Below are 27361 nucleotides of genomic sequence, written 5' to 3' on the forward strand. Positions count from 1 at the left end.
GGACCTCTGGTGGTGGAGGGCAGAACTGAATGCAGATGTGACAATACACTCCTTTTAGCCCCCTCCCTTTTTAGGCCCCTCCCTCTGGATGGATCCAGAATATCGTTGGAGTGTTCGTCCGGGCTGTACCCCTCCCAATCCACCAGATAGTGAAGGCGACCTCTGTGTTGTCAAGAGTCCATGATGGTCGAGGTCCAGTGGTGGAGGAGGGTCAGTTATCATGCTCACACGAGTTACAACCACAGGTTTGAGGAGAGAGATATAGTAGGAGAGACACAATAATTAGGATGAAGCTTTTAACTGAATGGATTGATCTGTTTAATCATTTTAAAAGGCCCCACTTACCTTGGAGAAAGCTTCTTGCAGGGAAGCAGGAGACGGAGATCTCTAATGTTTGGGCATACCACTGACCCGGATGAAGGGAAGGGAATGGTCTGCGATGCTTGTCAGCTTGGATCTTCTGCTGACAAACAGCTCTCTGCAGATGGATATGGGTGGATTCCCAAGTTTGCTCACTCTGGTGCATCCAATGGTCGACAGCTGGGATGTCAGAGAGTTCACCAGACCATGGGAAGAGATGAAGTTGAAAACCCAGGACACATTGGAAAGGAGTCATGCCAGTTGATGAGCTTTGGAGTGAGTTCTGGGCGTATTATGCCCAGGGGAGAAACCGACACCAATCGTACTGGATAGCACTACAGAAGATACGAAGAAAACGGCCTACCTCTTGATTCAGTTGTTCCGTCTGACCATTGGACTGGGGATGATAACCAGAGACTGATGTTGATATTTAATAGTTTGCAAAACTCCTTCCAGGCCCACTGGAACCTCGGTCAGAGCAAACTGCGAACCTCGGTCAGAGATGTCTTAAGGTAGGCCATAGAACCAGAAAACTTGATGAAAAATTGTATCTGCACTTTCTAGAGCAGATGGGAGCTTCTTGAGAGGAACGAGATCACAAGTTTTGGAGAACCAGTCCACAACTACCATGATGATGGAGTTGCCCTGTGAAGGGGGCAAGTCAGTGAGGAAGTTCACTGCAATGTGTGACATGGGGCGCTGAGGGATACAGCGCCCCTTGTCACAGGACTGAAGTCCTGTAGGCATAAGGAGGGGTTTGGGTGGTTCATCTGCCATCTCAGACGGCTGTAGTCTGTATAGACTGTCTTATAAATGCCTTCTGTGTAAGGTCTGAAATACTCCAGAGCCCAAATCACTCCTAAGCATTCTTTTTCAGGTGTTCAGCCTTGTGTAAAGCTCTACTTGCAAAAGCTACAACAACATTTCGCCTCATGCTATCTTTTTGCATTACGGCCGCCCCAAGAGCTAAGTCACAGGCATCTGTGTGAATGAAGAATGGGCGGTTGCAGTTTGGGAAGCACAAGATTGGTGCAGATGTGAGGCACTCTTTCAAGAAATCCATGGAAGCTTGACAAATTTCATCCCAGCTGAATGGAATCACTTTCCTTGTGAGAGCAAAAAGTGGTTCTGCTTTGCAGGCATAATTTGGCATGAAACATCGGTAATAGCCTGTGAGGCCAAGGAATCCTCTGAATTGTTTCACGTCTTTTGATGTTTTGCACTCTGCTTTCACTTTTGCCAGGTCTAGTGATCTGCCCTCTGGTTTGTCACAAAGGCCAAGGAATATGAGCTCACTTAAACGGAACTGAAACTTGCTCAGCTTCAGAGATAGACCCGCTGACTCCAATCTTGACAGGACTTGCTGAAGGTCTTCCAGGTGTTGTTCAATGGTCGGTGAGTCGAAGACAATGTCACCCAAGTACATTGCGCAGCATTTATTGATCAGGCTGGGAAAGGCTTCATGACCCTTTGAAATATAGTGGGGGCATTGTTAAGCCCAAAAAGAAGAACTTTGAAATTAAAGAGGCCACAGTGTGATATGAAAGCTGTTTTTTGCCTTAACTTCTCCGCAACTGATACTTGCCAGTTCCCTCAAGCTAGATCCAGAGTGGTAAGGAATTTTCCACGATCTAAGAAGTCCAAGGATTCCTCAACTCGAGTTAGATGGTATGCATCTTTCTGTGTGAGTTGATTTAGACCCCTGTAGTTGATAAAAAGGCTTTTTAATGATCACGACTAGGGCAGCCCATGGTCCTGAAGATGGTTCAGTAATGTTCTCCTCCAGCATTTTTGAATTTGGTCTTCTATGGTTTGTTTCTTGGCTGGGGAAGTACGGTAGGGTGGGGGGTTGACAGGCTTAGCATTGGCAATATTGATCTTATGGTCTGTCAATGAGGTGTGGCCCATGTAACTATCGAACAAACTCCCAAAGTCCTCAAAAAGGTCTAGTAATTGTGCTTTTTGCTCCTTTTTCAGGCATGCCTACTTTACTTTCTCATGCAAAATAGATGGCTGGACATCCAGAAACATTAATCTTCCAACCTCTGGCTCCTATATCCACTCACTCACTGACTCACATGGAAGGAGGCTTGTTTCACAGAGATGCTCTTAACATGGAATCCAGCCCCAAGATGTGTGATGAAGAAAGATTCGGAATAACTGTTGGTAGAAGTGTTTTCCTTGAAATCCAATATTCAGCCAAATAATGCCAGTTGCACTGTTGGCAAGTTGAGTTGAGGTTGATGTACAAGGTTGAATTTTTTCTGAGTGTTCCGGGACTTCAGAAATTATATTTGTTCAAACCACAAGAGGGAGGCACCTGTATCCAGTGCTGCATTGACAGCTTTGTTGCTGAGGTTAACTTTGATGATGACTGGTGTGTTCTAGAATGATGGAGATGTTGATTCCTCCACATGACCAAGGACAGGGGTCTCAGGTGTGGGCACAAGAGGAGGGAGCAACAGCAATGTGTAAAGCTCCTCTGCCCCATAGCTTGCGGTCACTATGTAGACTGAGCGCTTAACGGAAAAGGAAAACTGTAAAGAGTGCACTTAAAGAGGCAGTACATAATTCTACCTGTTCTACCGTACACACTAGTGTTAACGTTATGTCAGAAAATGCTGCAAATGCAATGATTTCAAAGGGAATGGTGTGTCGTAAGGATGGAGAGGGGAAAGCAAGGGGGGGGGGGGTCACCCTCGGGGCCACGATGACCACAGGTCCGATGACGTGCCAGTGGTGGTAATTCACAACTTAAACTTTAGTAATTGTATAAGGTGGCGTGAACACAGATGTTGGATAAAATATTTGTCATTGATTGCAGACAGTAACACCATCCAAACAGTGAAACCACATAATAAATAACCGATCTACAAACATTTCTAAATTCATGTAAATCACAATTTTCTTATTATTATTGGTAAGTTAATCTATTTTATATAGTCTATTGTTAATTCTACAGTAGCCTATTGAAGAATGCAATCATTTAAATTAGTTAAGTTGTTTATTTGCTTCACATAGGCACTATATTTTTATTATTAAATATATCTCTCTTATCTGTTATTAAAATAATGCTTATGTGTCTGACTGTACGCCTTAACCGTAATAAACAAATCGGTAACACTTTACAATAAGGCTCATTATTTAACTACATTAATTAACATTAACTAATAATGAACTGCACTTATACAGCAATTGTTCATCTTTGTTCATGTTAATTTCCACATTTAATAATACTTTATTAAAATCTTGTTAATATTAGTTAATGCACTGTACTAACATGAACAAACAATGAACAGCTTTATTTCTATTAACTAACATTAACAAAGATTAATACTGTAACAAATGTATTACTTACTCATTGTTAGTTCATGTTAGTTATTAATACATTAACTAATGTTTAATAAATGAACCTTATTGTAAAGTGTTACCAACAAATCATACCATAACATGATTCATTAACATTTTTAACATTATTTCTTAACAAATAGGCAGCCTATGAAAAATAATGTAATCAATCAGAAAATTATTGAAGTGATTAAAAAACTGTCATTACACTATCTGCCTCAGGAGATGATTGAGGTATGAAGAACTGTGAGACGGTGCTTTGATTTCTGTGACCTCTAGCATTGAGGGAACATCTGACAAGCCAATGTGCGCAACAGAGAACACTCGCGGACAAATTGTGCAATTGGCTTGATACTCATTTCCGCTGACACTTTCCAGTCAAGTATTTGATCGGTACTTTTGCATCCGCTTTCGTTTCAGCGCTGGGGGGGGGGGGGATCTGGAGCAGCCTCCGCCATTCTTTCAAATCGACTCTCTGCCAAGAGACCCGTCCTCCTCTGACTCTGATTGGCCGTGAATCTGAAACAAACCAATCAATCCAACGATGGCAGCGAGTATTACCCAATCAGGGGCAGAATAGGACGAGTCTTCACAGAATGCCGGTGGGATGATTTGCATGAGATGCTGCATTGAAGACAACTCCGAAAATACGGGACAAACCCCGTCCCGTTTTGATTCAAAACGGGACTCGCTATTTTATTCTCAAATACGGGATGATTCCGTATTTTAAGGGACGGGTGGCAACCCTATCCGATAGTGAAGCTCCAGCATGTGACCAAAAGTTGAGAAAATTTCAACTTTTGCTGCAACCCACTTTGGTGTAGTTATCCATTGACCAATGGGAATCTCGGAGAGGCGGGATAAGTTGCATGATGAAATCGAATAAATATGGTTGACAAACTCAAAGAAGTGGTGTATTCATTCCTTGTCCTCTATTATCTTTCTCTGTCAGACTAAAAAGATAGTAATTATGGAGAGAGAGCCTGGAGAAGAGTTTCAATGTTTACTGGTATATTGTCAAAAAATATATATTTGAAATAGCCATCTCTATTCGTGTCCGCCCCCACCCTGTGTTGTACACCAATTCCAAATGGACCTTTCGCTGTCCCATTCTTCCAACACGCCATCTGAGCTTTTCCTAGTTTGGAAGCACCCAAAAGCAGCCTTTGGCATCTGTTTCCGATGCATCCTGCAAGCGCATTGTTTTCAATGAGAAACGTTTGGCATCAAAGATTACCGCGAAGGGCATCAGATTTTTATCAATGTGAAATTATATGTTGGGGTACAATTTTGTCATTCTAACATGATATGTTGTGGCTTGCTTTTTTGGGGGGGTGGGAGGGATGGGGTAAAGTTTAACCAGCAACATTTATTAGTTTGCTGTGGTTAATGTTTAATTTGTTGTTTTCTGTACACATTCTGCTCTGCTGAACTGACCTGCTCAATTCCGGGTCTATTCCAAGTATTCTGATTGCTTTGTATAAAGAACAGACCCAAATTTAAGCTTTTATTCCACAATCGCAGTCCACCAGCATCTGCCGCAACACATCCCGCTCTTGACTTGTTCAAAAATTGCCCCTTAAGAAGGCATCAGCGATGTCAAACGCCATTGGCTCTTGTGACCAATTACGATGAGCCATCTTTTTTATTAAAAGTGTGAACGCTATCGGATGACACTGCCTTCAAGAAGTGGGGAAGATTTTCAGCAATTAAAATTTTCGAATTCCCTCTGTTCCTCACACAGTGCTATCATATGGTTTTGGAATATTATTATAGTGCTTTTGAATCAATTTTATTTTAAATAAAATATTTTGAATGTAATTTATGTGCTTGTTATAACATTATGATTTGTTTAGGCATAATGGAGGGGATGGGTGCATAAAATATCTACAAAATAGTGTAATGTAAATTTAAAGTATTCTAACTAAATGTACCCAACCCCATTCCTAAACCTAACAAATTTTAAACCATATAAACATTTTATATAGTTTAAAATTGGTTAGGTTCAGGAATGGGGTAGGGCAAATTTAGTTACAATACTTTAAATTTAAAGGTAAGGTAAAAAGTATTTGGGTTATGGTGTGAGTTGTGCGTGGACACTGCAGAGAATAGTGTGAAGAATCCACACGCACTACGTCTCCGGAGTAATGTGCTTAACAAGTCACGTGATAAGATGCGCGGATTGACTGTATCAGACACGGAGGCAACTGAGATTCGTCCTCTGCCACCCGGATTGAGGCAAGTCACTACGCCACCACAAGGAGCTAGAGCACATTGGGAATTGGGCATGCCAAATTGAGGACAAAAGGGGAGAAAAAAAAAGTACAAAACACAGTGGAGTGTCTATGTTTGCAATGTAGCAAACAAGTTTGCAATGTAGCAAACAAGTGTATCAAGTGGCTTTTTATTAAATGCTAGATGATATAGTCCATGACTGATACACATAGGTGTTTAATCTCATAGCATTCACTAACATGTATTTTATGACAACTGGAACTCTATTGATCAGTTAACATCTAGGACTGGAACTATCCATTGTATAATAGTGATTGTTAAATGTGTTTGTTTGTGCAGAAGTATAAGGAGTTTGAACAGTCTGTGAAAGTGGAGGAGATTGATGGACTCAAACTGGTGAAGAGACTCGCTAAGAACATGGAGCACATGTTCCACAAGAAGGCAGAAGCTATAAAGGTATGAAAACATTGTGTGTATGTATGTGAGGGAGTCTGCAGTATAGTTTTAGTCTTGCAATGCCAGACTTTTAATTTACAGCATAAAGTCTGGTCCACTTTGCAGTTTTGTCTGGCCATGAACCACCCACTTACACACGAAGAGACCATCTTACTGACATGTAAAGTAACCAACCAGAGTTCCTTTTTTATCATACCTGTCATTTAGAGTCTGGAAAATTGAAAATCAATAATATCCCAAAAATAGACTGGTGTGGGAAAAAATGTCATTAAACTTATTTTGTGGCAGTCTCCATAAAAAACACACACAATAAACTAGTGTAAAATCTGTGTAGACGTTGTGATCAGAAGATCTGTCCCTTCAAAATAATTACGGTATATTTCTCAGACATAATTCAGAAAACAAAGAGGAATATACTTTTTTTCTGTATCTAGATTAGTGGTGTCGAGGTTCATGAACAAATCGTTCTTTTGAACTGTTTTTTTTTTTTAATTGGTTGAAACAGTTTGTGTCTCAAGTCAGCACTGATCCACATGTTAATGTATCATATCCTGTCTCTTGAACATGCCTGACACTCTTGACTGTTGTGAACAGAAGGCAGCGAAGGCAGACGAGGAGACTGGATCCAAGCGCAAGCTTACTTTATTTAACAAAATCAAACAAACACAAAGGAAAACCCTCAATGGGGAAATAAACTCAACACTGGGAAAAACACAAAAACCAGGATATAAATACATGAACACAGGAACAAGGGACCAATGAACAGACAGAACTCCAACAAGATGAGGAGGGAATAAACAGAGGCAAAGGGCAAGTTACGAGGGACAGGTGAAAACAATGACAGAGAACACCAACGCTGACAAGGAGACTATGGAACAAAACAAGTGAAAACAAAAGTGAAAACTATGGAATGAAAAAAGGGACAAAAAAGGTAAACAAAGGGGCAACGGTAAAACAAGACAAGGTATATGTAACACTGACTCAATATGAGTCAATAATTGGTAGCAATATGATCCTAGAACTAGTGATGTCTACTTTTGATAACTCTTCTTTGCAATTAACTGCTTAGACTATTTTGCAAATCAGACTGAATGATTCAGTCGCAACAGTTCTCGAACACCTGTACACTGACTCAAGTGTTCTGTTTGCTAAAAGTCAACAGTACACTGAACTGAGAACTGCCTCTTTCGGACATGTCCTAAATGCAGAGAAGTGAGCTTTGTCATGCCAAAGAGAATGCTTACAGTTGTGGGGATAAAGTTGTGTATAATCAGGCCAGAAACACACCGAATAGGGAAATCAGAGTGGCTAAAAAAAGTTACTCTGACAAGCAGGAAAACTAGTTTTCAGCTAACGACCCTGCATCAGCGTGGAGTGGCATGAAACAACTCACAAATTACAGGACTCCTACCCCCAACCCTGTGGTGGACCAACAACTTTCTGACAACCTGAATGTGTTCTACTAAAAAAAATTGTATGAGATTTATTTGAGTAGCTTATATGCAAATTACATTTGACAGCAAGGGTGGATGGAAAGATTAAGATTTTACTTAAATATCTATACCTCACAAAGCTATATGATGTCTTCAGAAAATGTACAAAATACAGTGTGGGTGCACCTTTAAATCTTAAATTCCAACAAATAAATGTATTGGTAGATCAGTACTTTTACTTTTAATACTTAAGTACATTCAAAAGTAAGTACTTTTATTCAAGTAGAACTATGAAGGTGTACGTACTGTATACTTTTACTAGGTACAATTTAATCAGGGTATCTGTCTTTTTACTCAAGTACAGGGTGTGTACTTTGTCCACCAAATGTTTTTGTGTGTGAATATAGCAATATAGAGAGAAATCCATAATGACACACCAGCACTAAATGAATGTTGGGGAGACACCAAACACAATCCACAAATATTGTATCTGTCTGTCTGCCCTTGCAGAGACTGGTGGAAGCAGCAGAGGAAGCCCACCTCAATCATGACGAGGACCCTGACCTACAGGTGACACTACAAACGTTACCATGATAACTGCATCTCTTCACCAGTGATGATCTACAGTCACTTTGTAGTGTTGAAATTGTAGGTGTAGCCTACAAATGAAAATATTCTGATAACTTGCTAATGTGGTCCTAAATGGAAACATGCTACCAGTTCTATGTTAAATTTTATTTTAATGTTTATTCATGTGAATTGTTTTGCCACTCAGGCAGACACACAATTGAGTTTCAAACATTAACATATTTGTATCCATAAATCGCATAGTAATCAAGTAATGTATAAAGCAGTACGAGTCTATATACTTGGTTATATTTCTATCATTTGTTTGTAATTTAATGGAAAATTCTACCGTTATCACACAGATGGCCATTACTGGGTCAGTCTATGTTGCTGCTCATATAAAGGTTGAAGGTTAATCACTACCTGCCTTAAAAAGCCATTTTCTGGGTGAAAGCATAGGTCTGATGATATCTTTGCAATCCTGCATATTACACAGCAACAAACAACTGTCAATGCGATTTTCCACTGCTTTCAGCCATAGAACACCTTTAATGCTGCGTAAAGCATAAAGCACTACAAAGCATAACGCTTTTGAGATCAAGGCTGTCACGATCCTGTCACCTGGTCAGGTTGAGTTTCTGTCTGACGGGACAGTGGCATAATTTTCTCCGGTCTGTCTTGTGTTACCGCCATGTGCGAACTACTGCCGTGTGCTCTCCCTGTTGATGTCACATTCCTGTCACCTTGTCAGTATGGGTTTTTGCTTGACGAGGACCTGGCATCATCATTCCGTTTGTTCTTTTCCAAGCGTGTTGATGTTTTCTTCCTCATGTGTTTCAGGTGCAGCTGGCACCTGCTCCTTGTTTGTTCATGCATATTTTATTCACCTCATGTGTAATGCCCTTGGCTGGATTGTTAAATGTTGATTGTTTAATGTTGCTCAGTGTTGACTGAGTGTTTGAACATTGTTGTTTGATGTGAAGTAACTAACCTCACTCTCTCTGTCTAGTTGGTCCTGTCTCATGTATTTGTTGGTTACCCGCTTGTCAGGTGTGTGGTTGCCTTCCAGTTTGCTGCATATCAGCTGAGCTTCCACGGAGGATACTTCGTCTCTGCCCGCATGTCGGGTGTGTGATTGCTTTCCAGTTTGCTGCATGTCAGCTGAAATTCCATGGAGGATTCTTAATCTGTGACTTCTCACATTTTTGTAAATAAATCTTTTGAACTGTTCCTCTGCATTTGGGTCAGTTTGTCTCGCAAAGCATGGACCTAATGGAGGAATCCACTCTTCACTCCAGTCTCTCTCAGCAGGGAGCTTTGCTGGGACATCAGCAGAATCAAATCTCGGCATCTAATCGTGCTCTGGAGATGATGGCTTTTCAGCTCGCCTAGCTCACCTCTGCCGTGCAACAGCTCCGCCTATCTCCTGATGCTGGCCCCTCTCAGGAAGCCTCTTCACTGGCTCTGGAGGTTCCCTATGTTTCTGGATGCTGAGAAGCCTGTATTCCCCTTCCAGCCCCATATTCAGGTGAGGGTGGTTCCTGTGGCGAATTCCTTTCACAACGTTCCTTGTTCTTCGTGTCACAGCCCTCTGCTTTCCCATTGGAGAGAATGAAGGTGGCTTACATCATCCTGCTCCTTACCTGAAGTGCCACTGATTGGGGAACCGTCATGTGGGACAATGGACATGCTTGTTGTGCATTGCTCTTAGCATTAGCCATGGTGCTCTGCCAAGTATTCGATTTGGCCCTACTGCAGTGTGATGAACCTATCACTGCCCAGAGGAGGAGACCAGGCGCCTGCTCCTCAGTCGCTGACAGCATCCATGGCCAATGAGGCCATTCCCCTGTCATTGTCTGTGCCCACAGCCATGGAGGCTGTTGACCTGTCCCTGCTGGTGCCCACGACCACAGAGGTCATTCACCTGTCACTGTCTGTGGCCACAGCCACAGAAGCTGTTCCCCAGGCACTACCTGTGCTCAAAGCCACAGCGGCTGTTGACCTGTCCCTGCCAGTGCCCACGACCACAGAGGTCATTCCCTGTCCACTACCTGTGCTTACAGCTAGGAGGCTGTTCCCCAGTCCATGTTAGTCCTCACAGCTACGGAAGCTGTTCCCCAGTCACTGCCTGTTCTCACAGCCACGGAGGCTGTTCCCCAGTCCATAATGGTCCTCACAGCAATGGAGGCTGTTCTCCAGTCCTTGTCATCTTCACAGCCACAGAAGCTATTCCCCTGTCACTGCCAGTGCTCACAGACATGAAAGCTGTTTCCCTGTCACTACCTGTGCTCACGGTCTCTGAGGCTGTTCCCCATTCTCTGTCGGTGCTCAATGCTATTATTGCATTGGGGATTCTTGTTTGAGTTCTAAAATTTAAAGTATGTTTTTATAGTAGAACTATCAACCATCAGGGTTTCTTTCTTTTAGAAAATAGGGTCCTGAGGTCTTGCTTTGGGGGCTGTTGAGGGCGACGAGACTGTCCCCAGTCACCGCGAGGGGGAGCACGACTCGCCACGCTTTGCTTTCGAGCCTCCCCCTGAGTGCGGCGAGGAAAAAACTGCCCGAAGGCTTCCTCGTGGCTTTTCGCCTCCTGGAACTTGGAGATAACCGAACTCATAGTGTCTCCAAACAGACCAGAAGGTGAAACCGGGGTATCAAGGAGGAAAACGTTATCCTTGTCCTCGATGCCCGATAGGTTGAGCCAAAGGTGCCTCTCCGCACTGACCAAGGCAGACATAGACCGGCCAAGACCTTGGCCGTGCAGAGAGAAAGATCTGTGGCTCGACGAAACTCAGAAAAAGCTTGCTCTTCGAGCGCAGTGCCCACACTCAGGTCCTCCAGCAAGTCAGCCTGGTAAGCATGTAATACAGCCATTGTGTGCAGAGCAGCACCAGCCTGACCTGCTGCTTGATAAGCCCTCCCCACTAAAGTGTAGGACACGGGAAGTATATGGGTTCCTCCATGAGCAAGAAAGCTCGTCATGGAGGTCATCAAAGAAAGGAAGGGACTAATATAGCGTTCCCTTCCCTTCCCTTCCTATTTTTTTATTTTGTTTAGCCACCAGACAGAAATCTGTCTTATAGTTTGGAGCGTTTGGGGGGGGGGGTCTCTTGTTCGCGTGGCTAGTCTAGTCTGGCCACAGCCCGAGTAACCACCTCAAGTAATTTCTCAGCCGCTTTATTATTATGCGTGGAATGTACAGAGGTTCAGTGCCCCCCTCGTGAAACGAATAGCTTACGAGAAGGATCAGCTGGATCTGGGGAGAGAGCGAGCTATAGGGACGGACCCGTCTCTCGCTCCTCAGCCAGATATATGCGAGAGCCCCACGATGTGAGAGTGGGCGCTGACTCCCGGAAGTAAGCGAAGCGAGCGTGAAGCATTTCGTCCGAAAGCAGATCGCAATGCTCGCACCCGCAATGCTCGCATAAATTCCAGTCAATGTTCATTGACATGTTACAAAAATATTCACAGCTGGTCACAATGTAGGATTGTTCCCAAAATGCTTTTCTCAGCGCAGCATCCTAGTGAAGCTTTTTGTAAAGGGAACAAGACACTTAAACGTGGAGGGAAAACAGAACATCACATGACTAGGAAACAGGAACAAAACTTTTCAAAATAAAAGACCAGAAAACAAAACATGACCAAAAACATATCTTGACATGACAATTACATTAAAATGATTTTTTGTGTTCCATTTCCTAATACCTTGCCCTCCTCTTGCGGTCTCTGTATATTCCATTTGCTATGGCTCATTGTCATCTCTGGCTCGCCGGGACAGTGCACACATATGACAACAAGATGTCTAGATATCAGGCAGATTTTAAAACAGTTGTAGTGTCTGGAGCTCGTCTCAGCCTGTCGCAGTAGTACTCAAAACATCAAAGGAGACGAGCTTGAGTCACTATGCAGTGTACACAAGGTATAAGGCGAAGCGCAGTTGAACTCAAACCCAGCTATTCAAATGCAAGTCTTTTAAGAGGAAGGAACATTCTCATTTTATACAGCAATTTATTGAACAAAAATATGTACATGCCCCTGAGCTGGAAATTATTTATCTTATCAATCTAAAAGATTGTACATTTAAAATTTTTTCAACTTTTAGGACTACACTCACTTGCAGAAGATGAACTTAAAGATAAAACACAAAAAAGCACAATGCTACAATGTTGATTTAATCTTTAAGAGGTCTTTAAGAGTGTCCATTTAATTAAATTAGAGATCATTTTTGTTAAAATTTGTAAAGTTATCAATGCATTCTTTATGCTTTAAAGTAAAAATTTGCTTTAGATAACTGCATGCTTTAATGTTCAAATAAGGTATCTTACAGATAAACTATCTCATAGGGTATTTCAGTGTAAAGGCAATATTGTGAACTATGTGCTCTGGATGTGTCAATAGACTTCACACATGTGATTCTGCTGAGGTTTGATGAAGCGTGAATATGAAGCGAGTGCTACTGCTTTAGACTCAAAACTCCCTGCTCTCATATGAATGATATGCTAAATTCAAACATTATGAGCAAAAATTAAATAAACACTGAAGTCCGCTGAAGGGTGAATCCTTCTCACAGTCGGTGTGTGTGTGTGTGTGTGTGTGTGTGTGCTGGTTTTGGTTATTTGTTGTGTTTTTGGCTGGCAGTGGAGCGGGCAAGCATGCTCTTATCTTGTCATAACAGAGCCCTGCCTTAGCTTTATAATCTGTTCCAGCTCTCGCTGTCTGCCGCAGCTCACACCAATCCTCACAGGAAATATCCTTGCAGGAAAATTACATGCAGCAGAGAGACAATCATTCGCAAGTCATTTTCACAGGCAGACATGTATGGAAACAATTTGTTAACTAGCAACGTGCCAGTGGGGTAGGAATTTACCAGCGCTTTCCTTCACACTTCTTCTAATAAATTTTTTCCTGTGTTCCAATTTGCATACTCTCCATTTTAAATAGTATGTGAGATAAGAATTAGTGCAAGCTATCCCAAATCATAGTATGTTTTAAAGCAGGGGTCACCAACACGGTGCCCGCGGGCACCAGGTCGCCCCCAAATACCACATGAGTCGCCCGCAGGCCTGTTCTAAAAATAGCACAACTCAGCTGCGTATAAAATTTTATTTTATTCTGTTGCTATTCATTTTTTTTTAATCACACTTGCATTTATATAGATTTAAAAAATGAAAATATCTTAAAAATATGTTTCTTATACATGAAGTTTAGATAAGTTTAGGTGAACTCTGACGTACTCCAGTTCGGTCAGTATTGTGCGTGTGACAATACAGTGCTCGTGGAGAGTAGGCTAAGCTAGAGGGCGCAGCGAAGATTGGCGCTGAACGTAGTTTCTTACCCCAAAAACATGGCAGAAAAAAGAAAGAAAACGTATCACTTTCACAACGAATGGGAGTTGGGAGTTCTTTTTTACGACTGTAAAAGAAACCTGCATGTGTCTTATGTGCGGAGCGACTGTGGCAACGGCAAAGCGGCACAATGTGGAGAGACACTTTACTACGAATCACAAAAACTACTAACTACCCACCGGGAAGCGCACTACGGGCAGAAAAAGCCCTTGAGCTAAAGACAGCTTTGGGTAAGCAACAAGCTTTTTTCACAAGGCCGGCGAAAAAGTCACAAAAAGCAACCTTCTTTCCTGATCAAGAAGAAGAAGGCATTTTCAGACAGAGAAGTTGTCAAAGAAGCAATGATGATAATTGCTAACACTGTACTTAAAGACGAGAAATATGGAAGCGATGTAATCGCCACTCTCTCCGACGTCCAGTGACAGTTGCAGTGTCAAGTTACACACCAGATTACAAAACAATGGTAAACAGCATGCAATGCCAGTCTTCCCACTAACAAAGAAAATTATACCAGATGTCAGTGGCAACATGTCAGTGCCATGGCAAAGTTTAATTAAAATATTGAAGAATTGTTCAATTTAAAATGTGTGTTCATGACATGTAACAGTTATTATTTTATTAGAAATACAGCAGATTTGGTCATTAGTTCAAAATGTGACAAGATTTATTTAAAAATATTTAAGATTTTTCACTACATTACAGACATTACAATGTACATAATTGATAACTTTTTGAAACATGGTGCAACATAGTTCATGATTTGTTTAAAAGGTTTGTCAGTGGCTAGTGAAAATGGGACATTTTTCCTAAGAAATGTAATGTAAGTGATCATCTGAACATTTTACAATTACTGAGATAAATAGAAATAAAGTGCTGAATATTGATATCTGTTTCCCACCTTGTCATTGTTGGTAATTATTGTGAGAAATCATTAACGTGATCAGAGTCTTTACATTATTAATAATGTATAAGGCAAACTAAGCAAATTTGTTATTTCAGAAGAGTGTATCAAACTGGTAGCCCTTCGTAAGTAGCTCTCAGTATCAAAAAGGTTGGTGACCCCTGTTTTAAAGGATTGCCAAAGTTCCCGAAGTGTGAAGTGTGTGTAAAGCTGAAGAGTCCATCGAATGGAATTACAATTAAATATTTTTTAAATTGTTTTCAAACAGCCTTCTGAATACACCCCATCTGCGGTTGATTGAACAAACAGATAGTCCCGCTTCCAACCCACATGATTGATTGAACCAATGTTGTTGTGTCGGGCTGGAAGGGCAGACACAATTTATACTGATTAGCACTACAGAGACACGGTGTTTACACTTTTTGAGAAAATGTATCTATAAATGGCTTCCTTAAATTTGTCTCTATTTTAAGCTTGGGTGGGAGAAAGTATTAACACTGACAAAGTTACACACTTCAGCTTTGAGGAAAAGTGTCAGTACCATAAAGTAGGATTAAAAATGGAAAAATCCCATCCCACAGAAAAATGAATCAGGGGACTCTTAGAGTGAAATTTTTGTCTTATGTTCCATCCATGAAACGGAAGCTAGGACAGACTTTATTACTGTTTTGTGTCCAGTGAAACGGCTTATCGAACGAGAGAAAAATGTAGGGCGGGGATTTTGTTTACATTAGGACAAGGCTCGGGCCAGTGTGCAAATACATCTGAATGTGAAACAAACGAGTAGAAGCTAATTTGTTCATGTTTTGTTTTACAATACACTAAGCATAAAGAATAAAGCACATTTACTTGAGTGGTATATCCAAGAAACCTCCGTCTGCAGAAAAATATAAATAAACTACAGCGAGTTTCCTTTCGTCCAGCTTCAGCGAGTGGGTCTTATTGAGAAGTCCTCATTCCTATGCCCTATTCCATTAGAAGACAATTACCCTCCACTGTGAGAGCTTCAGAATGCTGAAAGGTGATAATGGTAAGTCAAAACAAATTTTTAAGCGATTCTTATCAGAAAATCTGTTTGTAATTGACCCAACAGCATTTTCTCATTTCGAAATACACTGCGAAGGCATGACCAGCACCAGTTAGGAAACAGCCAGACACAATAGGGGGAGGAGTGTTCTTGTTCAAGAAAACATTTGATTGGACAAAGTTTCGCAGGCGCTTCGCATCATCTTGTCTGTGCCTCGGTTTGTCAAGCCGGAAGAGAGAGACTGCTGATTTTAAATGCATACGTACAGGTGAAACTCGAAAAATTTGAATATCGTGCAAAAGTTCATTAATTTCAGTAATTCAACTTAAAAGGTGAAACTAATATATTATATAGACTCATTACAAGCAAAGTAAGATATTTCAAGCCTTTATTTGATATAATTTTGATGATTATGGCTTACAGCTTATGAAAACCCCAAATTCAGAATCTCAGAAAATTAGAATATTGTGAAAAGGTTCAGTATTGTAGGCTCAAAGTGTCACACTCTAATCAGCTAAACACCTGCAAAGGGTTCCTGAGCCTTTAAATGGTCTCTCAGTCTGGTTCAGTTGAATTCACAATCATGGGGAAGACTGCTGACCTGACAGTTGTGCAGAAAACCATCATTGACACCCTCCACAAGGATGGAAAGCCTCAAAAGGTAATTGCAAAAGAAGTTGGATGTTCTCAAAGTGCTGTATCAAAGCACATTAATAGAAAGTTAAGTGGAAGGAAAAAGTGTGGAAGAAAAAGGTGCACAAGCAGCAGGGATGACCGTAGCCTGGAGAGGATTGTCAGGAAAAGGCCATTCAAATGTGTGGAGGAGCTTCACAAGGAGTGGACTGAGGCTGGAGTTACTGCATCAAGAGCCACCACACACAGACGGGTCCTGGACATGGGCTTCAAATGTCAAACGTCTTACCTGGGCTAAAGAAAAAAGAACTGGTCTGTTGCTCAGTGGTCCAAAGTCCTCTTTTCTGATGAGAGCAAATTTTGCATCTCATTTGGAAACCAAGGTCCCAGAGTCTGGAGGAAGAATGGAGAGGCACACAATCCAAGATGCTTGAAGTCCAGTGTGAAATTTCCACAGTCTGTGTTGGTTTGGGGAGCCATGTCATCGGCTGGTGTTGGTCCACTGTGCTTTATTAAGTCCAGAGTCAACGCAGCCGTCTACCGGGACATTTTAGAGCACTTCATGCTTCCTTCAGCAGACAAGCTTTATGGAGATGCTGACTTCATTTTCCAGCAGGACTTGGCACCTGCCCACACTGCCAAAAGTACCAAAACCTGGTTCAATGACCATGGTATTACTGTGCTTGATTGGCCAGCAAACTCGGCTGACCTGAACCCCATAGAGAATCTATGGGGCATTGCCAAGAGAAAGATGAGAGACACGAGACCAAACAATGCAGAAGAGCTGAAGGCCGCTATTGAAGCATCTTGGTCTTCCATAACACCTCAGCAGTGCCACAGGCTTATAGCATCCATGCCCAACACTGAGGCAGTTATTAATGCAAAAGGGGCCCAAACCAAGTACTGAGTACATATGCATGATTATACTTTTCAGAGGGCCGACATTTCTGTATTTAAAATCCTTTTTTTTATTGATTTCATGTAATATTCTAATTTTCTGAGATTCTGAATTTTCATAAGCTGTAAGCCATAATCATCAAAATTATATCAAATAAAGGCTTGAAATATCTTACTTTGCTTGTAATGAGTCTATATAATATATTAGTTTCACCTTTTAAGTTGAATTACTGAAATTAATGAACTTTTGCACGATATTCTAATTTTTCGAGTTTCACCTGTATATCTTCTGAAAACAAATTTTGTCAGCATTTGGAAGTAGACTAACATATTGATGACCTTAAAGGGAATAAATATAAATAAAAACTTTCATTTTGATTTCACAGGGACTTTAAGACTTTGGGCTTTATGTATAATACTCAAAAATGCTCTTAAGAATAGACTTTAGCTTTGACTTAGGTGTCAAAACACTAGGAGTAGGACTAAGATTATGAGTTTTTATAAATAAGCAAAAAAGGAACTCATCAAAAACTTGAATCTTACTCGCTGACTGAGGTGACACCTAATGCAAATCTTTTTTTTTTTCTCTGTAATATCTATCAAAAATATCAGGTAAAATGAAATTATTGAGTTAAATACCACCACTCTTTGGTTGGCAGTTTTTTATTCCAGGGTGTTTATTTTAGCATGTTTATCTGCACATTAATTTAGTTTGCTGTATCAGACAATAAGTCAAATTTATTTGCCTTCCCCTGTACTCTGAAAACACAGTAAGTTTGAAGCACCTAAAACTTTTCACTCACAATTGCCAGTCATTAACATATAAAAGGCCTTCTCAGCAGGACTTCCATAAGTCATCACAACCAGCCGAATTTCAGCTGTACATTTTCGTTAACCACGGTTCCCTTTACATGTCCACTGAATTGAGGTATGTGGCTTTTTGAGGACATTAACGGTTTTGTGATACTCGGGTCTGTTTTTTTTCCTATGTAGCGTGTGCACAGGTCAGGTTTGGGGAATGTACAATTAATATTACTGATCGAAATCAATGATTAATCGTACGGGTGACCCGGACACCACTACATATTAAAAACGCCTTAAACCTTAAAGGAAGGCTTATATAGTCCAAGAGTCTGCTTCAAAAATATATAGATAATTAAACACAACGAATTATATTTAATTAGGAATATATATTCTATGCAGACAGGCTATATTAATTTTAATAACCCCGTAAACCAGTCAGTTCGTCCGCCGAACCACTTTATTCGGTACTTTGATCAATTCTCCAGAGGGGTTATTCCTAGTTATAAGCCTACTCATCAAAAGCACGTTAACTTTGATAATATCAGCTCGTAGCTTAAAATCGCACATTAAAGAGGCTTTGTTTTGTAACCAACACACACAGACAACTACGCATATAATTGAGTTTAATACAAGGCACTATGATATATCAGTGCAATTGACAAACATACATATAACACAGAATAAGCATAAAATAAACGAAATAAATGCAGTAAGGGAAAGTGAAGAATTATTGGAGGTATGGCAAACTTATTACAACAATTAACCGTTTAAGAGCCAGCAACTGGAATTACACACTTTAACGCGTTGGAATTTCAGGTGAAATCATACTTGCACACTAGACCTTTTTGTGTTGCTTGAGCGAGACTGCGTGTCCTCGTGGCGTTCTTGAGACAGAGGACTTCGGTGCGGTGTTTCCAGAGCGTGGAGTTGAATAGTTGACGAGTGTTCCAAGGAGTTCCTAGGAGAAGATCGGGAGAAGAAGTGAAGTTGGGAGTTGGGTTGAAGAGCGCGGCAAGAGAGTTCGAAGAAGAGATGAGCAAGAAGAGAGAGCGAGTCAATGCTGGATCTGACCTTTAAAGTAGGGAGGTCACGCCTCCTGTGTGAGAAGTGACCCAATGAGGCCCCTCCGTTTTGGGCGCGAATTTGCTCCCTTTGTCTGGTCAAAGCTCATTTGCATACTTAATGATTTAGTCAGACCTTCAGCTTTGAACAACTCAAAAGATGATAAAAAACTAACAGAACACAGTTCTAAGGTTATCTTATATGTATATTCCGTTAGGACACATCGTAAGGTTTAATTTGATACCAAGAAAAATGTGTTTGGTATCACTTAAAAGGAATATACACCCTTGGGCTGTTAAATATGAAACCTCAGGGTTTAAAACTACACACATGTTAAACCATTCTACTAGTTTTGATCTAACACCAAAATGCACAGCACACAGGGATTAAAACACTTTTCATTAAAAATAAGCCCTTTTAGGCTTTATGGGAAAGACACACACATTTCTAATTCAAAGTTCCACATGGTTTTTCCTCACATGGTAACACGAGGATGTCACATGTGTGTGGGGGGGGGCATCACGAGGATCCTCTGTCAATAGTTGGATTGTCTCTCTGACAACAGTTCCTCGTACTAACACAGACCATTTCCGTGATCTTACAGAGGTCCTTTTGTCTCCAAAATAGCCGAGTCCATGATTCTCCATTCATTGATTCCTCCAGACGCTACAGTCCCCCTTTTTCGTCAGGTGACGTCCCTGTTGGAGACATCATCGGATGACAACCATCACAATGGCGGATGGCAGGTGAATCAGGAGGGTGTTGTAGTAGGTGGTTATTCAGACGGAGGGCTCAATTCGATGAGGTTCAGAGTGGTCTCTGTTGTGGTCCCCTCTTTCCGGGGGTTCCGTCGGAAACCTACGGACATGGCTTTCGTGAGCTTGGCTGTGGATGTTTGCATCTCGTTGAGTCTCCTGGACAGGATGAAGGCCAGGCCTAGTGTCAGGAGGTGGCTGATTCCCACAGAGATGCACAGCGCAGTGTCCGCTGCGGTCCAGGCTCGGACAACCGGTGAGGTGGTCAAGATGGGCATTCGAGACAAGGCTTGGAGGGCTGTGTCGATCGGAGCAATGTCGATTAACTGGGAGCCCTCTCTTTCGATCCATAGTTCCAGTTCTGGATCTAGGGTGAGGTTTTGATTCTGGAAAAAAGATGGGATTTCCAGTTCTGTTTCGTACTCTTCACCTGGGAGATGGTATAGTGCCAGGTCATCGAGGTGGAGGATGGCACCTTTCGGGACTTGAATCCACATGCTCTGGTTGGGCAAGGTGAGACGGGTGGCGGTGTCATGCTGGTCGTAGGTGAGTGTCGCTGCGCGCACAGGAGTGTTAACGAGCCACCTGTCGCCTACGATCTCGGCTTGTGTCTCGGTGACTTGAGTGCGAGGCTTGGCATCGGCGGGGCAGCGGGTATCGCTGCCCAGGTGTTGCAGCCCGCAGATTCCGTCAGTGTTGTCTCTGAGGAAGGGTTTGCTGGGGCAGAGGTAGTGAATGTCTTTGGTCAACGTGCACATGTGCAGATTTGGGGCCAGGTACAGCCGTGGGTCGCTGTCGTGGTAGGCCACCACGTCTGGGGTGTGGATCTTTATGTGTGTGTTACTTTTCCAAAACCCGATGTTGACAATGTCCTTGAGTCGGTAGATTTGGCTTGACTCTATGATGGGTAGGTTCAGGAGAAAACCCACTTCCCTCTGCTCGGGGTCGACGTAGAGTGGGATGGCGCTACCCAGAGAGTAGGCAAGGTGTAGTTGTAACGGGTCAGTCGTTGTGGTGATGGCGGAAGCCAGCACGGTTTGTACAAGGCTTAAGGGTATCAGGTACGGTGGAATTCTACCCATGGCTAGGCTGTCAATGGAGGAGCTCACCTCCCGCAGCATGTCTGTCATCAGGGCTGTGACCAGCTGCGTTTGAGCGAAGTCATTCTGGAAGACGTTGAACAGCTGTTTCATGGAGCTCACTGTCTGGTTCAGCAGAACGCTGTGAGTGTTAAGAATTACCACAGTTCCTCTCAAGGTCTTGCCGATGGTCTGCAGGGATGCACTTTGTGTGGTGAGTTGCTCTTTTAGCTGGGGTATCTCAGTTTGAATTTCGGCCACATGCCGCCTCACGATGGCTAGGTTCACTGCGTTGACACTAGACATACCAATGTTAAACAGAGTTCCGACGGCAGCGGCAGCTCCGAGCAAAGCTCCCAGGAACCGTTTGGAGCGGTGGTTGTGTCCACCTAACTCCGCTTGTGTGACAGTCATTTTCTCAAGTTGGTTGAGCATGTGCGTGACATCGGCCTCAGCGTGAGCGAGGGAGTCCTCGGTCCATCGGGCACCTGCCCAGCTGTATTGGGCTACCGCGCGGGGGTAGTGGGCCCGGTAGACGTTGCGGGGGTCGAGTCGAACGTACACTTTCTGGGTGTGGGTCCGGCAGTTGGTGATCAGGAGTCCCGGTTGTTCCCTCAGGACGATGCCTGATGCCGGACCGGGTGAGATGATGTCCGGCTGCGGTTGACTTCTGGTTGACTGGAGGCACAGGATGGCGAACCACAGCAGCATCCTAGTAAGGGCAAAAAGGGATAGAGACAAGGGGGTCAGCGAGGGTCGTCCTTGGTAGTGCAGGACGGTCTTTCGACTCCTAGGATGGAAATCAGGTTAGTTTGCATTGGCCCCTCCCCGCTTTTCCCTGTCAGCCATATGTCGTTTTATTTGATTACGGTGGACCCATTTGAGAACCGGCTCTTTCTGTCTCCGGTTTAGTTGGATCCGTACGCCACCGGGGAGAGTTTGTCAATGATCTCATGGGGTCCTGTCCAGTGGGGCAGTAGTTTCTTTGACAGCCGATGGGAGGCTGTGCGGGATGACTGAATGAAGTTATAATACCAGACCCTGTCGCCCACGTCCAGTTCTTGGCGCGATGCTTTTTGATCATAGTATGCTTTCTGTCCTTCGGCACTCTTTTGAAGCTGTTGCTGTGCAAAAGCAAATGTTGCTTTCAGGTGCCGGTGTAGCTCGTCGAGGTACTGGTGAGTGGTGCAGGCTGTGACGAGGCTGGAGTCTCCTGGCTGATACAGCAGATGCAGTGGCAGTGTCATCTGCCGCCCAGTCATTAGTTCGAAGGGAGACACGTGAGTCGAGTTCTGTGGGGTGGCTCTGAGAGCCATTAGCACCAGCGGGAGTTTTACATCCCAGTCCTTCTGATTGGCAGACACATACTTCTTCAACATACTGACCACGGTTCGGTTCGATCGTTCCACTTGGCCAGATGAGATTGGATGATGACTGACGTGTAGTTGAGCTTGGACTCCCAGGAGTCTCCAGATCTGTTGCATAATCTCAGCCGTAAAGTGAGTGCCTCTGTCTGAGTTGACTCTCAGGGGCAGTCCGAACCTGGAGAAGATGTGGTTCATCAGGAGGTATGCCGTGGTCTGGGCAGTGTCGTTGGGTGCTGGAAGACACTCTACCCACTTTGTGAACTGGCACACGACTGTGAGGAAGTATTTGTTGCCCCTCGTCGACCTGGGCAGAGGTCCTACCCAGTCGATTTGGAGGTCTGACCATGGGAATGTGACTCTCCTGTGTTGCAGTGGAGCTCTGTGGTTTGGGTTTGCCGGTTGAAACTGGCAGCAAACCAGGCATTCTCTGACATATTCTGTCACATGTTCCTGCATGCGGGGCCAGTATGCCACTTGTTTCAGTGTCTCATAAGTGGCTCTGGCGCCGTGGTGCCCGGCACATGGTGCGTCGTGGGCATAACTCAGCATGACCCCCCTTAGGCACTGTGGCACCACGAGCCTTGGCGCTGTGATGTCATCAGGTGCATACCACAAAATGTTGTTGATCACACGCAGCATGTGCTTTATGTCATGCAGTCGTCTGAGGCACGGGTCGTCAGTGAGGTCAGACGGCGCTAGAGGGTGGTTGGTGGGGTCAGAGAGGTGGTTCAGGAAAGTCTTTATGGATGTGTCAGAGGCTTGCATGTCCGCTATGTCGTTGTTTGACATCTGCGGAGTCAGCGTTAGAGGCTGTGAGGTTGGCACTGTTGCAGGAAAAGTTTGTTTGCTTCGGGTTATCACTGCAACGTTCACGGTGGGTGGGAGGGTTGGAGGTGACCATAGAGTACCGTGCAGTGCGCCAGTCTTGGCAAGTGCATCGGTTTGGTCGTTCAAGTCTTTGTCAAGGCCTGGTTGCCTTGAGTGTCCTTTCACCTTCTTCCAGTAGACAATCATGTTGTGATTTCTTGTGATGTCATCACATTCTTGGAACAGGTGTTGGTGTTTGATAGGCTTGCCGTTCGAAGTTTTAAAGCCATTTTGTTTCCAGTTTGGAAGGTGGCATGTGAAACTGAGTCTGGCGTAGTTTGAGTCTGTGCAGATTAGGAGTTCTTTGATGTTATGGGTCGATGCGATTTGCAGAGTTATGAGAATGGCTGCAACCTCCGCGATACTGTGATGACTGCGGGCCCAGCTTGAAGTGTTGTGGTGGGCACGGCAGGTCATTTACCCATAATACACCTGCTCCTGCTTGACGAATGCCCTCTTGGTTGTAGGAGCATCCATCGACGTAGGCTGTGGGCATACCTTGGCACGCATTTTCTTCAAAGAACCTGTGACAGGTTAGTTGTTGTTGTTGGGGTTCTTCCATATCCATCGTTGCAGCTGGTGTGTTATCAGAGCAGTTCTGGCAGGCAGCCAGGCCATTGCCTAGCGCCGACTTATGATTCTGGGCATATCGTGCCTCAACATTGCGCCCTTGGAGGGCCATTAACCACGTGGCTATGCGTGAATTGGTGACCACGCCATCTCGGATACGCTGGCTGTTGAGAAACATCACAGGCTGGTGGCAAGTCTCTATGATAACCTTTTGGGCTCCAATGTAGTTGGAGAATCTCTGGATGGCCCATACAGTGCAGAGCAGAGCTTTTTCACAGTCTGAGAATTTACTCTGGGTGGAAGAAGTGTCTTGCTGGCATATGCGATTACTCTCTTGTCTTGGTCATGCCGTTGGTACAGGCCAGCACTGAGACAGTGGCTGGAGAATCCAGCTTCTAAGTAGAACTCTTTTTGTGGGTCCGGGTAAGCCAGGCACGGAGCGGTGCAGAGGTGTCGTTTTAGCTCGTCCATGGCCTGTTTTTGGACCTCTGTCCATACAAATGGGCAGTCTTTTTTCAGAAGGGCAGTTAGAGGTTTTGCAATGTCTGAGTAGCTCTCGATGAACTGCCGCGAGTAATTGCACACCCCTAGGAAACTTCGCAGCTCTGAGATGTTGGTGGGTGGCTTGATGTTTTGAACGGCTTGAATACGGCTGGACTGTGGTTCGATGCCCTGTGATCCTATGAGTAGGCCCACGTAGTTGACCTTGGTTTGGCACCACTGTCCTTTGTGGAGGGCGATCTTGGCGCCAGCAGTGGACAATTGGTTCAAAACATAGTCTATTTCTTTCATGTGGTCAGCCACTGTTGTGCTCTTCATGAGAACATCATCTACGTAGATAAGATTGCCTCTTGTTCTTGCATCTGGGCATGCTTTGTTCAGGAAGATGTTGAACTCAGCAGGTGAGTTGGCATAGCCAAACGGACACCTTGTGAAAGTGAATTGTCTGTTTCCGAAAGTGAAAGCTAGCTTGTGCTGATCTTCTGGATGCACTGGTATGGTCCAGAATCCAGAGGCCACATCGAGTGTAGAGAAGATGGTGGCTCCTCTGATTCTGGGTATTTCCTGCTCCAGCTGAGTCATTGGCCATCGTGACAGTGGCACCTGTTGATTCAGTTTCCTGTAGTCAATGGTGGGTCGCCACTTGCCGTTTGGTTTGAGGACGGGCCAGATGGGGGCAGAATAGGTGCTGTTGCATGGACGGATGACACCTTTTTCAAGCATGGAGTCAATGATCTCTTGCACCGGTTCGTGTGACGCGATGGGGATCTTGTACTGCCTGACAAACGTGGGAGGAGCATTAGGGTGCGTTGGGATGCGCACGGTGTGGAGCTCGGTGAGACCACAATCTAAAGAGTCTTTGGCAAATGATGCTTTGAACTTGTAAAGGACTCGTCTGAGTTCTTGTCGATCTGCATCGTTGTTAATTGCGTCAGCGTCTTTTAGAATTTGCTGAACTTGAGACTCAAATCCTGGGTATGGCTCCTCTGTCGGTGTGTGGTCTGTCGTGTTGGTAGGCAGAGGTGCGGCAGTGTCGTCAATCTCACAGGTAGGCTGTTTGGAGACTGTGTATACTGCAAGGTGTTGGTCCTTTGTCAGTTCTGTTCTGCATACCTGGTCTTTGTCCACTGGCATGACTGAAGTTATGGAGATGATTTTGAAGGGGGTTGTGAAGACGGTGTTGTCTGTGTGCACTTCGGGTATCATTGAAGCTGGGATGGGTCCAATGATTGGTAATGTTAGTTCAAAGTCATGAAAGTCGTGGCTCACTAGCCATCCTGCCCGGTAGGCTTTTGGAATTGTGATGTCCATTGCCATGCAGTTGTTGAAGAGGATGTAAACAGCACGGGATGACACTTCAGTGAGGGGTGTGGCTTCCAGCGTGAGTCCAAGTTCAACGCATTCGGGTGAAGGTTGAAAGAAACCCAGCGTGTGGTTTAGGGTTTGACCACAGCGCATGTTGAGCCGAACAGCGACCCCTTTGGTGTATGCTGGTACTACAGTTTCCTGTTCGCTGACCAAGGTGCAGACCTCTGGAATGGTCTGGCCTGACCGGAGGTTAGCAGTGTTGGTTGGAATCACAGGAGGCTGTAAAGTCCGTGGGGCCCATAAGACCTCATTAATAATGTCTACATGAGCGTTGAGGCGAATCAAGAATGTCTGCTCCAATGTAGACATCATGGGGCAGGTCTGGAAGGACCAAGAAGTAGTGAGTCAGACATCGGTGGTTCCACTTCAAGTTCGAGGCGCAGATCCTTTTGGCAGTCACCATTGTTGATGGGCATGAGTTCAAAGGAAAACGGGTGCGCTTGCTGACAGATGGAAGGTCTGGTGTGTCTTCAATGAGAGCATTGTATAGGGAGAGGCTGATGGCTGAGTTGTCTGCCCATAGTGCTAGTATGATGTCAGTGGCAGTTACACCATTCAAGTGCAGGTCAGCTGTAACCTTGGGGCAGAAGGAGTCAAAGTCCTGGGTGAGTTGAAATGTGCAGAGTAGCGAACTTGAATGTCGCTCGGGTGCTGATGCTGTGTCACTGTGGCTGGCCGTGAGAGTTCCCGTGACCTTTGTGACCTGACAGTCTGGTTCAGGTGATCGGGGTGGCTGAAGGGGGGGAGAGGTTCTCGCACTTGAGCCCACATCTTCAGCTGTCTGAAGTCCAGCAGGGGCTCGAAGCGGTCTAGTAGATCTTTTCCGATAAGGAGGGGATATGTGTTCATTGGTGAGATGTACACAGGGTGTACCACACTCATAGGGCCAATGGTCAAGTGAATGGGAGCTATCTGTTCAAGCCGGACGTCATTTTGGCTGTATGACTGTACATTTAGCACACAATTTTGAGATTTTAGAGTTCGATTTTGCTTCTTAGCTTCAAATTTGAGTCTTTCAAAAAGTTCAGCTGATATCAAAGTGAGGTCTGCTCCAGTGTCTACCAGGGCTTCGAGTCTCACCTCATGTTCCGCAGTGATGGCGAGATAGAGTTTTCGTGCTACCCCCTTTTCGATCAGATTCCCCAGGAGTTTTGGTGTTGGGGCTTGTGTGGTGATCGATAAGCAGTTAGGGTCGGTCTCGGGTGACTCGGTGCAGAGACACACAACCAAAACAGCACTTTCTGGTATCTTCGGGGCTTGGTCACTGGTGTGAAGAATTGTGTTGTCCGCTGCAGGATGTGTGGTTGTCAACTGCACTGAGTGGGTGTCGCTGTCACTTGGTGATGTGATAGCTGGTTCGGTAGTCCGTGTCTGAAGAACGGTGCTCTGGGTGCTTGGTTCAGTAGGAGGGAAGTCAGGAAGGGTGTTGGTTTCAGGCATTACACTTAGTCATGAGGAGTCCGACCTGTCCACTTTGTCTTCCTTGTGAGGTTTCTTATGGAGAAGCTCTTTCAGGATTTTCAAGAGCTCTGCTGCCTCTGACGTGGCCTCACTGTTTTTCTTTGGGGTAGGCTCGGACTTGGACTTGCCTGAGGCATGCCGCGAGGTGTTCCGCTGCGGGCTGTCTGGGCTTGACGTTCTCGTCGACGGGGTTCGGTTCTGTCTGGGCCGTCGGTTGGCTTCCCACGTGGCTCCACCCTTTTGGTTGTGGGGTGGCCGTGGGCCGTCGTAGAATCTTTCAGAGCGCCCGCTTTGGTGCTTAGGACGGGCACCATCACGGTTGTGC

At 44.2% G+C, this 27361-nt stretch overlaps 1 protein-coding gene and 1 long non-coding RNA gene across 2 annotated transcripts in view; one reads left to right on the forward strand and one right to left on the reverse strand.

Annotated features, from left to right (window-relative positions):
- cacna2d3a (calcium channel, voltage-dependent, alpha 2/delta subunit 3a) overlaps nucleotides 1–27361 on the forward strand; it is a 487702-nt gene that overhangs the window by 146762 nt on the left and 313579 nt on the right. The window contains exons 3-4 of the mRNA XM_052094087.1: nucleotides 6283–6399; nucleotides 8343–8402. Of these exons, the coding sequence (XP_051950047.1) occupies nucleotides 6283–6399; nucleotides 8343–8402 (177 nt within the window). The remainder of the gene's footprint in view (nucleotides 1–6282; nucleotides 6400–8342; nucleotides 8403–27361) is intronic.
- The window catches only part of LOC127620842 (uncharacterized), a 94850-nt gene that overhangs the window by 34962 nt on the left and 32527 nt on the right, over nucleotides 1–27361 (reverse strand). The gene's annotated exons all lie outside the window — the stretch shown is intronic.

The sequence above is a fragment of the Xyrauchen texanus genome, chromosome 27, assembly GCF_025860055.1.
Source record: "Xyrauchen texanus isolate HMW12.3.18 chromosome 27, RBS_HiC_50CHRs, whole genome shotgun sequence".
NCBI lineage: Eukaryota > Metazoa > Chordata > Actinopteri > Cypriniformes > Catostomidae > Xyrauchen > Xyrauchen texanus.